Source organism: Syzygium oleosum, unplaced genomic scaffold (genome assembly GCF_021117445.2).
Source record: "Syzygium oleosum isolate NSW1041296 unplaced genomic scaffold, Sole_v2.1 Sole_v2.06, whole genome shotgun sequence".
Lineage (NCBI taxonomy): Eukaryota > Viridiplantae > Streptophyta > Magnoliopsida > Myrtales > Myrtaceae > Syzygium > Syzygium oleosum.
Genome location: NW_026607490.1, coordinates 10388325 through 10402752, shown reverse-complemented (window position 1 = coordinate 10402752; position 14428 = coordinate 10388325). Strand labels below are relative to the sequence as shown.

The 14428-nt window shown below is 41.2% G+C and overlaps 1 protein-coding gene across 1 annotated transcript; it reads left to right on the top strand.

The window, feature by feature from the left end:
* Positions 1 to 4684: 4684 nt before the first annotated feature.
* Positions 4685 to 5759, top strand: LOC115663524 (germin-like protein subfamily 1 member 7). The gene is made up of 2 exons (XM_030585520.2): positions 4685 to 4958; positions 5067 to 5759. Exons 1-2 carry the CDS (start codon positions 4841 to 4843, stop codon positions 5618 to 5620), a joined length of 672 nt encoding a protein of 223 aa, XP_030441380.1. The 5' UTR covers positions 4685 to 4840; the 3' UTR covers positions 5621 to 5759.
* The last annotated feature ends 8669 nt before the right edge of the window (positions 5760 to 14428 follow it).

The window sequence follows — 14428 nt, the reverse complement described above, 5'->3', positions numbered from 1 at the left end:
ACGAGGAGATTCCTTAAGTCCATAGAGGGCTTTTCGCAATAGGCACACCTTCTTCCCCTGAGCAACAAACCAAAATGGTTGCTCCATATAGACCTCCTCGAGAAGATCACCATGAAGGATCACGCTGATAAAGAGTCCACTTAAACCGGGCAGCCAAAGAAATAATGATACGAACGGAAGGAATTTTGGCCACTGGAGAAAAAGTCTCATTATAGTCGATACCATAAGTTTGAGTATAGCCCTTCGTAACAAGACATGCCTTGAAGCGCTCAATTGAACCATCGGGACGGTGTTTGACGACAAAGACCCAATAACAATCCACCAATTGTTTATCAGGAGGTAAAGGGACCAGCTCCCAAGTCTTACCACATGCCACCACAACACCACTTAGAGCACTAAAGGGTGAGATTCAAAGAAACTTTTACTTTTCAAACTTACTATTAGTCAACTATCTGAAACCTAGTTGACTAGTCGGCAACCATAACAACAACACCACGAACATACACGAATCTCACCCAGACCACCACAACTTTGTGATCTAATTATCACATCACCACAAACAACTCAACACCAATCAAAACACATCGTCTGGCTGAATCGGGGGCATTGACGTCAATGGAACAGCACTAAACAGCAGCGTTTTACGGGTGTTGACGTCAATGCGACACTAGCTTCGTTTTTCTTCGTTTTAGAAGAAAAACGATACCTTGGACAGCGAGTAGAAAAAAAAGAGACGCCTTAGCGCTGCTAATCAAGAGAACCGGCAAAAAACGACACCTAGTGCGGCTGACCAAGAGAACCGAAGCTTGCCATCTTCGGGTGAAGAACACTAGAAGTGTCAAAACTTGTGTACGGCGCTCACTTTAGTGCCAAAAGTTTGTTTCGGATCACTTAAGTGCCACTTTTTTGAAAAAACGATCACTTAAGTGCCAACTCCGATTTGGGTCACCGGAAATCTGACGTGCCCATATTTTATTAATTTCTCAGTCCTACGTGGCACATCGGCGCTGACGAGAACAATATTTAATAATATTTTAATATTTTTAAATTTTTTTCTGATTTTTTTTCTTTTTTTCTTTTCTTTCTTCTTCTTCTTCGTTTGGCCAGTGACCGAACACCGGCCACCGGCCAAGACGAGGCCGCCGTCGCCCGCCTCGGGCGAGGCGAGGCGGGCCCTCTCCAGATCTGGCGAGGCGACATGCCCAGGCCAGGCCAGGCGAGGCCGGCCCTCGCCAGATCCAGCGGGGCTGGCCCTCGCCCGTGCCACGGCGGCCTTGCCGGGGTCGCCTTCCCCGGGCGACGCCCGGCGAGGCCGCCGTGGCCCGGGCGAGGGCCGGCCTCGCCTCGCCGGATCTGGCAAGGTCCGGCCTCGCCTCGCCTGGGCAAGGGCGAGCCCCAGCGAGGCGAGGGCCAGCCTCGCCTCGCCCGTGGCGGGTGACTGCGGCCTCGTCCGAGCGAGGCCAGGTAGCTGGCCATGGCCGGTGGCCAGTGTCCGATCACCGGCCAAATGAAGAAGAAGAAAAAAAAGAAAAAAAGAAAAGAAGGAAAAAACAGAAAAAAAAAATCAAAAAAATAATTAAAAATTCGAAATTTACACTTGAAAATGTCACGTAGGACTGAGAAATTCGAAATATACATGTGGAAATGCCACGTAGATTAAAATTTTAATTAAAAAAGCCACGTATTAATTTGGCCGGAATTTCTCGTCGTTGGTACTTAAAGTGATCGTTTTTCTCCGATTTTGGCACTTAAGTTATCCGAAACAAACTTTTGGTACTAAAGTGAGCGTCGTACACAAGTTTTGGCACTTCTAGCGTTCTTCTCCCGCCATCTTCTCTCACGTAGGAATGTTGAGCTCTGATACCATGTTGTTGGTAAAAGAGATGATGTTTTTCTATTAAGATTAAAAGAAGTATTTATAGGCTTAGGATTAAGCCTCGTACAATTACATAAATAACACCAATTTGCTAAACTATAGAATAATAAGTAATAACTTAACACTAGTAATTAAAAATTCGATATGTAGAAGGTAAGAAACCGGGGAACAAAGACTCACTATTACTGAATTGAAGTCCTAAAATGGCTAGCATAAAATCTATCATGACAATTACGATTAGAAAGTTGCCCTCATCTACCCATCCTTAACAACTCTCACACTTCTCTGAGAAAATCTGCGGAGGAGCTTCGAGGTTAGAAACAATAGAGGGACATTAGGAAATTCAAGCGAATTAGTTAAAATTCTTTGTTGTTGATAGCAAAAACCTCTTTTGGAATTATAACCTTAATTTTTCAACAGAATTAGGTGACTTACGTAATATCCACCAGCTCAACATGTAAACAATCACACTCTTGATCCTCAAGTAAGCAATGTCCTATATGTTCTAGAAGCCATTGGAATAAGACATTGCTTACAAGTTCTACCTTTTGTAAAACCTTTCTGCTCATTAGGTTGCAGAGCAGTCGCAGCTTTGGACAACAGCTGCTTATTTCTGACCTCCCATGAACCATTTGTGGAGAAAAGAGACAAAGTTCGCGTATAAGCATCAGTTCATGGACAAGGCACTAATTATACTAAATGTTCATAACATCAGTTATGACCTCGCATTGTGTATCCAAAGGTACTTAACGTGTCAAGTTTTCTGCAACAGAAGAGTGAATCACTGTTATGTGTCTTGTTACTAAGTTCAGTATTTGGCATGTTAAATCAGATGAGTCCCCTAATTATTACTGATAGGGAATATCAGCACCGTCAAAATTTTCATGGTGACGATAAGTGTAAAAAGAGCCTTCCTACTCCAGAAAGGGTCAATTCAATCCACTTCAGACGCATGAAACTATGTTCAGAGAGCAGTCCTTGTTTGATCACACTGCTCCAAATTGATGCTGAAGAGCTGAAGCGATGAAGGAGGAATGATGCAAGGTTGTAAAAATTATGAATGAGCACTTCCATAGCTGATAATATACATTGTTTAAGCCGGAGATGAGAAAATCTAATTAACTGCTACGTGATCGTAGTGGTTATGGAACAGTCCATTCTTTTGAATTAAGTAAGGAAATAAAGATCAAACCTTTGAAAACATGGTAATCTGCAGGGAAACTTGTTGAATAAATTGCATACCAGGTCTGCCCCTTCTTCTGCAATTTCCTATAAGCGAGTCCTCATTAGCAGAAGTCGAAAAATAACCTTCTTTATTTCCATAGTTTATTTCTTTTTCAATTATCTTCCCCAGTATATATTCGTTTTGGATCTAATAAACAGAACCAAGATTGGTTGGCTTCTGACTGGTGCTGCACTTTTTACATCTTGCAATGTATAAAAAAAATCAAAAAAGCAGAAGTACATGATTGAATCGTAATGCAATGCATACACCAGGCAAAGCGATGAAGTTCCTGCATATTTCCCTTTCAAAAAGCTTCAAGTGATCCAATTTACTTCATCAAGAGGACTGCCTGAGGTGTTGTATGCAGGAAAAGTCAACAAAAAGTTTTCAAACTCCCAAGGTCTGGTTGTTGTGACTTGCATTATATGGAGGTAGGTGAAGCACAACACAAAAATTGAATGGTCCGACCTTATCTACAAGTCCATTCCAGAAACTATGAGACCATCTAGAAATCCATTCAACAGAATATGAGATAACCTTCTTAACAATGCCTAGCCATGTGAAACAACCTTAAGAAATGCTTTAGTCCTGGATAAGATATATTTTTAGTCCAACATATGAAGTGCATTGGAAGCAAGCATATGCTCAGAATAGTCTTTGTAGTTTCCTCCAAATAACAGAGTGGATCAAATTTCTAATTTAACAAGGATAAATATCAGCAACCACAGACTATTTCTTTCAGGAATGTGAAAGGAAATGTTCCTAAGACATGGAGATTGACCCTTTCAACATCATTTGCAGAGCCAATACCGTATCAGTCCTTACTCAAACAAGTTGAGCATCGCCCGCCATAGTGATTCTGGCTGAGGGCATCATCACGGTCATCTTCTTCAACGCAGCCAAAGCCACAAGCTCCGTACTGACTTAGGAGATCACCTCCCTGCCAGTTCCCATACAAATCAGATTCCTCTGCATAGGTCGGTTCGTTGTTGTTCCAAACTACCAGAGAGAGCTCTTGGAACGATTGTTTGTGGACATTATCTTGCCACGGCGCCACTTCTTTGGCCCTTTCTGGGTTTCCCCATGGACCGAGTCACTGAGCAAGCATGTTTAGAAGTCCCTCATACAACTGCCTCCATGGTCCGTGGAGATGAAGATGCCTATGGAAAGGGAAAAATTACCCCAAAAAGTCCTAAACCATATGCACTTGTGCCAATTTAATCATAAACCTTTTAATTTGGTCAATTTAGTCCTAAACCTACCAATTTAATCATTAACCTTTAACATTCGCCAATTTAGTTCTATACCTGTTGGCAATTTGTCAATTTAGCAAGTCCGGCCAATTTTGGCCGAAAATCGTTAATAGGGCGGTATAGCCTTATTTGAGATATGCTAAAATCGTTGTAAAAGAAATGAAGAAAAGGTACAACGACGGAAACTTCTTCAAAAATGATTTCCATATCAGGTGATACGCATTCTTTAAGCAGGAGGAGACGAAGTCAAACAAATCGCCAAGTCGTCCTAGTTGTTATAGACTTGAGAAGGGGAAAATAGATGAAACCTCTGAAGACTTGGCAATCTGCTGGGAAACTTGCTGAATAAACTATACACTGAGTCAAATAATTTCATCTATAAAGAGAGATCATGTTGCCATGCAACTCCTCACTCCTCCCTCAAGCAATACTAGTCTGCAAAGATTAGAACTTGAGATCAGGCCCTAATTCCTATCCACAACCACAATGAAGTTTCTTCCTATTAGCTTTCTCATATTGGCTTTGGCAGCTGCCACTGCTTTTGCTTATGACCCGAGTCCTCTTCAGGACATATGCGTGGCCACTAAAGACATGAACTCTGGAGGTTGGTCCTCCATCCTTGCAATATTCATGCCTTTCACTCCTCCATTCATGCCTTTCACTTCTGCCTTATGATGTCCAAACTTTAACGCGAATTCTTTTTCTTATGCAGTATTCGTGAACGGAATGTTCTGCAAGGACCCGAAACAAGCCACAGCTGATGATTTCGTCTTTATGGGGTTCAGAAATCCTGGAAACACATCGAATCCGCTCGGATCAAAAGTCACACCAGCATCTGTCAACGAATTTGCAGGACTCAACACTCTTGGAATATCCATGGCTCGCCTCGACTTCGCTCCCGGTGGCCTAAATCCTCCCCACACTCACCCTCGTGGAACCGAGGTTCTCGTCGTGGTGGAGGGTACGCTACTTGTTGGCTTCATCACATCCAACCAATTAAACAACACTCTCTTCACCAAAGTCTTGTACAAGGGGGACGTGTTTGTGTTCCCTATTGGTCTCATTCACTTCCAGTTGAATATCGGAAACACATATGCCCTGGCCTTTGCTGGTCTTAGCAGCCAGAACCCAGGAGTCATTACCATTGCTAATGCCGTCTTCGGAGCAAAGCCACCCATTTCTGATGATGTTCTCACCAAGGCCTTCCAAGTGGACAAGAAGATTGTTGACTACCTCCAGGCGCAGTTTTGGTACGACAACAACTAAAAGAATCTATGACAAAAATAAGCTACATGAATAATTGAATTAAAACATTAACTTTGTTTCCATAAGTGGTTGTTGTACACACATAATTAAACTCTGTACCTCATGTATGACTGATTCAAATAAAAGATTGTTACCTCTCTCTCTCACTCTCTCTCTCTCATGCATAATGATGATGACGGGATTCATGCCTCAACCAAATGGCTATAAATGTGAAACGAAACTCTCTCTCATGCATAATGATGATGACGGGATTCATGCCTCAACCAAATGGCTATAAATGTGAAACGAAACGCACACCCTGTCAGAAGTGTACAATAATATTCAACTATAATGAACTTGGAAGTCGGAAGGATGTTGTTTAGGATTAAAAATTGTTTATCAGATCGAGGAAATGTGTACTCTGAAAAGGGTATCATCAAAATTATATGTTACCCTAATTAATAGTCTGATTTCAAAGTCTTGTGATTGGGCTTAGAGACTGTTTGAAGAAATCATAAGGGTGATCATTTCACACACTGCCGTCAGGTGGCCAAAAAGAAAAAGAACAGTTGTAGGTTACATCATCCGGAAGAAAGAAGTTGCCGAAAAGTATTTCACAAGTTCGAGTTTGAAAAATTACGGTGGATGACATTTCTCATTTTTTCTCGGACGTACTAAATTTTGTAGACAACTTATCTTTTTCGTTAGTATGTGTTTACACCAAAATCGGCATGGATGTCACGTCGGTTTAATGTCAAAATCCGATGGACAATGGAGCTCAGTCGTAGTACGTTTGGATAAAATTTGGGAATGTAGTAAGCGTGAGTGGCACCATGTCCCGAACTCTGTGACTGGAGAGAATCGGTAATTTTACCGAAACATGAAAAGTTTACATTTCGGGAAATGTTGAAGCTACCGAAAATCGGCAAGATCACGACCCAGCCACGTGAATCGTGACAACAGGAAGTTATGAGCAAGAAGTGGAGATAGTAAACACGAGCAGATCGTGGGAGATCATTTATCCAAATTGGGAGTTATCCCAGCAGTTGAGATCAAGTTTTGGTGGACAATGAAATTGGAAAACGTGGGTAGATAAGGCAGTTATTGAAAGCGCCAAAATTCAAAGTTCAAAAACAAAGAAGTAACCGACAAGCAGTTACAGGGTAGGAGGAGGTATATGTACTCAGAGGAAAGAAGAAGAGGACACCCACACAAGAATGCAAAAACACTCAAGTTTATATGCACTTTAGTTTCATTTGCACTTTTACTTCCTGCGTTTACAGCTTCCTGTAGCTTTAGTTAACCTTCAAGCCCTTTACCGCTTTCGTAGGAGTATTGTAACGTAGCTTGGAACTCGTGATCCCGCATCCATTTTCAATCCACTCAATTTCTACCCGCTTCCACATAACCCAAAGACTATACTCTGTTTTTTCGCCACGATATTCCTAGAAATCAAGCCACAGAACCTACTTTAATAAAAACCGAAAATCACAGTTTCGGTGAAGGATATTCCTCGTCGCAAAACGAGCGAACATCTTTTTGGCACGCCCGGTGGGACCTGCATGGTAAGATTTGGAGAAATGGTGAGAACTAGGCAATCTGAAGGAATACCGGTCGGCAACATCAACAATCCAGTTGATGAAGCACGTTCTGAACATTCTGCAGCAAATCAAGTAGAGGAGAATGCCGACATTCCTCGACAATTAACTGAAGAACAAGCCCGTGTGTTGGCACCAGATAACACCTTGGTAGCCACGATAAGAAGGACGTTTGAGGAGCAGCAGAACGATCTTACCAATCATATGGTGCGACATGTAACTGATGTGATAAAGCCCATGGTGATCAATGCTATAAATGAGGTAATATCGCGTCCCACTTCATCTTCTCAAATTCCACCCTTTTATGTAAATCCTCCGGGGACAACATCATTCCCACCAACATCGGGACCTCTTCATGTTGGATATAATGGTAGTGGGGGATCAAATTCTCAACCTCCTTTTAGAATTATACCAAGGCCAGAGAATCCTACCCCTATAAACCTTGTGAATGGTGTGAGTGCTTATAATTTCCCTCAAAATGCCTCAAATGAGGTTAATTTGATTAATCCTGTGACCACTAATGCACCATCAGGGACGAATGTACCTCTACCAGTGAATATGCCTAATATTGACCATATCAGACCACCTGCGCCTCAACCATATCCTCATGTGATAGAAAATCCTCTTTATAGACCACCACTGCCTGTTAATTTCAACGTAGAGCAGCAAGGGGTGAATCGACCGCAACAGTTCGATCCTAGAGGTCAAGATCCTTGGGTAAGCCAGCAAAATTTAAGGCCATGGAACCCAGATAGAGTTGCAGAATTGGTAATGCAACAATTGGGAGCAGAAAGAGGAATGCCAAGGCCAGTGTATAGGAAACCACATCCCGATTGGGTTGACAATATACCATATCCGAGGGGTTTCAAGATGCCAGATTTTGCTGTATTTACAGGAGAAGAAGATCAGTCAACTGTGGAACATGTGGGTCGATTCTTAGCACAATGTGGAGAAGCCGGAACTAATGAGTATTTAAGGTTAAGATTGTTCCCACTGTCTTTGTCAAAAACAGCATTTACTTGGTATACGAATCTGCATGCGAATTCTATTCAGACATGGACAGAGATGGAAAGGCAGTTCCATTCTCAATTTTACCGAACAGTACCAGAAGTAACGGTAGCCGATTTGGCCAGGATGTATCAATATAGTACCGAAACGGTAGATCAGTTTATTGCACGTTTCAAGAAATCCAGAAACCGATGTTTAACGTCACTTACCGAAAAGGAGTTCACGGATTTGGCTTTTAATGGCTTGAGGTTCAACCTTAAAGAAAGATTTGAAGGACAAGCATTTGATGATCTCTTTCAGTTGAGCGCACGGGTTTCCAAGTACGAACACTTGTTGAAGGAGAAAGATAAGAAGCCGAACAAGGATAATCGGCATACAGTGGCATTTGCTGAAAATACCGAACAAGGTGATATAGCCGAAGAGGAGAATGAAATAGCCGTAGCAACTATGGTGCTTGAAAAACCGTATGTGTGCCCAGCACTAAAGCCAGCCAGGATGAGAGATGCATCAAAGTTCAAGGCTAAGGAGACAAATAACTATTCCTTCGACATCTACAAGTTGGATGAAATATTTGATCTGTTGTTGAAGGATGGAGTGATCAAGTTATTTGAAGGGCAAATAATTCCGCCAAAGGAGGAAATGACAGATAAGAGGTATTGCAAGTGGCATCACTCTACAACCCATGATACGGTGAATTGCATTGTATTTAGGAAGACTATTCAAGAAGCAATTCGCCAAGGCAAAATTAAGTTTGTTGAAGACAAAGGCAAGGCCCCAATGGAAGTGGATACAGATCCTTTCCCGAACATGATTAGTATGGTTAACATACGAGATATGACAGGTGACAATAACAAGCAACTTTGCGCTCGTTGTCACCAAGAGTTAATTCACCAGGATCGGGAAATACCCAAGTTCCAATACATGAGAGGAACAAGGGGGAGATATCAATCGGAATCGTTTGTCCGCAGAACAAGTAGACCACAGGTAAAATCTGAGATTGTTGCTACCGAAAATTGTACGGTACAAGCTAGAGATCAGGAAGTTCAATCAAGACAAACAGCACATGTTCCCGAAAGAAAAGATGTTAGTCATAGATGTGAGAGGAAGGAATATCACTATGGTTCGTCACAATCAGCTTTCCCACTTCGGGAATCAACCACTTAGGTTCATGAAGAAAAAGAAACATTACCCAAGCCCGCAAAGAAAAAGAATTTGTGGCAACGATATAAAGAAGGTGATCCTAAAGTCGGATTGCTTGGACAACCTAGTGGGAAGTTTGACTATGTGGTCTATTACGGAGATACGGATGATTATGCACCTCCGTCATTACCAATTGTGCCGACTGGCTGGGGAGATGAGTTTGATGATCCACCACCGTCAAATTCCCTAGAGATCCACAAGCGAAAAACAGTTAAAGTGCCACACAATCCTCCCGAAGGAAAATGGTCGATAGTTAAATCGCCAGGACAAGCATCTTACAGAACCATCAAGAGGCGTTTTCAGCGGATGAAAAATAGGCAAAGGAATTTCCAAGATAGCCGAGTTAAAAGTATAGTAAAGCAGGATTTACCTTTCACATCTGTTAGTAAGAAAGGTAATTGGGTCTGGAAGAGAAACCCTGATCAAAAAGATCAAATTAAATCAGAGCCAGGGGATTCGGGAAATAGTTCTCAAGTTGAGATGAAAAAAGAAGAAGTTTCACAAGCTCCTCAGACAGTTAATTTTGGGCAGTTCACTGTAGCTCTCAATCCAAGACATCAAGGAAAGGTGGGGCAAAAGGACTTGGGTCCTAAATGGTCACGAGGAAATGACAGGAGTTACCGAATTGGCTACCCCAAAATGTCAAAGAAATATGATCATCCATTACGGATAAATATGATCCATGCTAAACTTCCAGCGGAATATGGAACTGATTTGGTAGTGGAAGAAGATACCGAACACATTTCGGAAAAGGAAATAGCCATGGCAGAATTCCAGTTTCCCGACAAGGAAGCCATTAAGTTTGATAAGGTACCTTCTGAAAAAGCAAAGCATCTAAGATCCTTGGTTATTTCAGGAAAGGTCAATGGTAGGTCTGTCGGTAAAATTTTCGTAGATGCTGGAGCCACTTTGAACCTCGTATCTTACAAGTACTTCAAGAAATTAGGGAAGGATGATGATGACATTATCCCTTCCAATGTTCAGCTGGCAGATTTTCTAGGGGAAGTTACCGAAGTCAAGGGGGCAATAGTGCTGGATTTGATTATAGGGTCCAAGTCGTCCAAAACGACTTTCTTTGTGATAGAGTCTGATGGTTCATATAATCTGCTGCTCGGAAGAGATTGGATACACTCTAATCAGTGCGTACCTTCAACTTTGCATCAAGTCTTGGCATTTTGGAATGGCGAGAAAGTGGAGTATGTTGAGGCAGATTCGGGAAATGTTTCAATCGGGTGGACTGATATTTGCCGAAAATATCGAGACTGTGCATATGAAGGTTATGCTGTTGAAACACCAGGGACAGATCCACAGTCCCTTGCTTATTGCCGCTTCGGGGATGCGAAAGCCGAATGGATCCCTAAGTCAAGCTTGGCATTGGAAGAATTACATACTCTATATGGAAAGCGAGTCAGTATTGCAAGAAGTTTGTGAAAAGTATTTTGTATATTTGGCGGAAATGGCACATCAAAAGGTTGAAGCCTCAGATTGTATAGATGAATGGGAAGATCCACTGGCCAAAGAAGACAGGACAATGGAGGCTCAAGATCCATTGTTAGAAGTTGATATAGGGGAGCCTGGTCGTTTCCGCCCGATATATGTGAGTGCTTTTTTACAAGGGGGCATGAAAGAAAAGTTGGTTAATCTAATCAAAGAATATAAGGATTGTTTTGCATGGGACTATAATGAAATGCCTGGTTTATCAAGAGACATTGTAGAACATCGTCTTCCAATCAAGAAAGGATTTCGTCCGCATAAGCAGCTAGCAAGAAGGTTTGCTCCAGATGTGGTGGATAAAGTCAAAGAGGAAATAGAAAGGCTACTGAAAGCAAGATTTATTGAAACAACCAGGTATGTAGAGTGGCTTTCAAATATTGTCCCTGTGAAAAAGAAGAATGGGAAGCTGAGAGTTTGTATTGACTTTCGGGATCTGAATAATGCCACTCCAAAGGATGAATACCAAATGTCTATGGCAGATATGTTAGTAGACTCAGCATCGGGAAATGAGATGTTATCCCCGATGGATGGTCATTCGGGTTATAACCAAATATTTATAGTTAAGGAAGATGTCCCGAAGACAGCATTTAGATGTCCTGGTGCAATCGGGACTTTTCAGTGGGTGGTTATGCCTTTTGGACTAAAGAATGCAGGAGCTACGTATCAGCGGGCAATGAATTTGATTTTTCATGATATGATTGGTAAATTCTTAGAAGTTTATATTGATGACGTGGTGGTTAAATCAGCTCAAAAAGATCATCTGGATTATCTCGAGCAAGCGTTTATTAGGACAAGGAAATACAAATTGAAGATGAATCCAACCAAGTGTGCCTTTGGAATACAAGCAGGAAATTTCTTGGGATTTTTGGTCAATCAGAGGGGAATCGAAGTTGACAAGAACAAAACAAAGGCTATTATGGAGCTTTCTCACCCTACGTCAAAGAAACAACTACAGATGGTGATCGGGAAAATAAATTTTCTAAGAAGATTCATTGCCAATTTGTCTGATAAAATGGAGCCGATGACACAGCTTCTGCGTCTCAAAAAGCAGGATGAATTTATATGGGAAGAAAAACAACAGAAGGCGTTTGATTCGATCAAAGCTTATCTAATGAATCCGCCTGTATTAATGCCGCCAGAAGCAGGCAAACCACTGAAATTGTACTTATCAGCTACCGATATAACTATCGGGAGTATGTTGGCTCAAGAAAATGAGAATGGGAAAGAACAAGCGGTATATTATTTGAGCAGGGGTGTTAACTGATGTTGAAAAAAGATATACCGCAATTGAAAAATTATGTCTATCTTTATACTTTGCTTGTATGAAGTTAAGGCATTATTTGCTGCCAACTACAGTACATATGATCGGTAAAACTGATATAATAAAATATATGCTATCCCGACCTGTTATAAAAGGGCGTATAGCAAAGTGGGCCTTTATCCTGTCCGAGTTTGATTTGATATATGTGCCGATCAAAGCAGTAAAAGGCCAGGCCATTGTTGATTTTCTTACCGAATATCCATGTTTACAAATGGAAGAAAATGAACAAAGTCTCAGTCAGGTGCTACCATGGACTATGTATTTTGATGGATCGCATGCTAAGAGCATGGCTGGAGCTGGATTGGTAATAATTTGTCCCGATGGGAAACTTACAAGGTGCGTCTGTAAGTTAAATTTTGAATGTTCAAATAATCAAGCCGAATATGAAGCATTGATTATCGGATTGGGAATACTGATTGAGTTGAAAGCACAGTTTATCAAAGTATTCGGTGATTCACAATTAGTGGTAAAGCAATTAAGGGGAGAATACCAGTGTCTGAATGAGAATTTGATTGGTTATTACTATCTAGCTAAAAAGCAATTAGAGCAGTTCAGGGAGTACGACATAGCCCATGTTAAAAGAGATGCAAATTTTGAGGCTAACGAGTTGGCTCAAATAGCTTCTGGATACCGAATATCAAAAGAGCTAGCTGACATCACAACCACCATAATACTGTCGGTACCTAATATTGAACAAAGAAAGATACCGATAGCAGTTAGCGAGGTAGTCCAAAAAGAGGATTGGAAGCAAAGTATCATCGAGTATTTGAAGAATCCAGATTCAAGAGATCGAAAGCTGAGAAGACAAGCCCAGAAATAAGTCGTATTAGGAGAAGAATTATACCGAAAATCCTCAGATGGATTGCTTTTGCGTTGTCTTGATGAAGATAATGCAAAATTGGTTATGGCAGAAACACATGAAGGCGTGTGTGGAGCTCATCAAGCAGGAATCAAGATGAGATGGCTGTTAAAAAGGTATGGATATTTTTGGCCAGCAATGATGCAGGATTGTATTAATTATGCCAAAGCATGTCTTTCATGTCAAAAACATGGACCGTTGCAACATGTACCGCTATGGAGCTCCATTCTATTATAAAGCCGTGGCCATTTAAAGGATGGGCAATGGATATAATTGGTAAGATCTACCCACCCTCTTCTCATAAGCACAGTTATATTTTGTTAGCCACAGATTATTTTACGAAGTGGGTGGAGGCCATTCCATACAAGAGTATAACACAAAAGACCGTGATCAAATTTATGGAAGAAAATATAATTCATCGATTCGGTTTGCCTGAATCAATTACTATCGATCAAGGTACAGTGTTCACTGGAAGTGAGGTAAAGGAATTTGCACGGTCAAGAGGAATCAAAATGATTTATTCCACACCGTACTATCCTCAGGCAAATGGACAAGCTGAGGCTACTAACAAGGTTGTTATTGGTCTTATCAAGAAACATCTAGAAGAAAATCCAAAGGAATGGGATACTTTGTTGTCAAGAGTATTGTGGGCATACCGAACGTCACGAAGATCAAGTACAGGTATCAGCCCTTATATGCTTACATATGGACAAGAGGCAGTTTTACCAATGGAAATAACAGTGCAATCTTTAAGAGTCCAATTACAGAGTGAAATGCTGCCTGAAGATTATAAAGATTGGATGCATATAAATCTGGATGAACTAGATGAGGTTCGTGCGGCTTCTTTGGATCAATTGATCGCACAAAAGAGAAGAGTAGCTAGAGCTTTTAACAAAAGAGTTAAAGTTAAGCAGTTTGTAGTGGGGGATCTAGTATGGAAAGCGATACTGCCTTTTAATCTCCAAAATAGAGAATTCGGTAAATGGTCATCAAATTGGGAAGGACCCTATTTAGTTACCGAAGTGCTGAGTGGGAATGCATACAGGTTGATGGATGTCAATGGAAAAGAACTATCACGTTCCATAAATGGGAAATTCCTAAAGAAATATCATCCATCAATCTGGGAAACATAAGGAAATTTATTCATCTACTAGAAGTCAAAATATATTCTGATCTTGGTTACAAAGATTTGCAGATCCTTAACAAGTTTGAGATTTTGGGTTACAAGATTAGAATGTAAGGCAAGATTCGGGTGAAGTTCAGAAAGTTGTTCTTCAAGATACTTCATGTGACGAGAATGGAAGCGGACAACTTCAAACTTTTCCCAAGCTTCTCGAAGCAACTGTCTG

Coding starts and splice junctions, on each gene's coding strand:
- LOC115663524 (XM_030585520.2), top strand. CDS start 4,841: ATGAAGTTTCTTCCTATTAGCTTTCTCATATTGGCTTTGGCAGCTGCC. Junction 4,959..5,066: donor TAAAGACATGAACTCTGGAG/GTTGGTCCTCCA, acceptor TTTCTTATGCAG/TATTCGTGAACGGAATGTTC.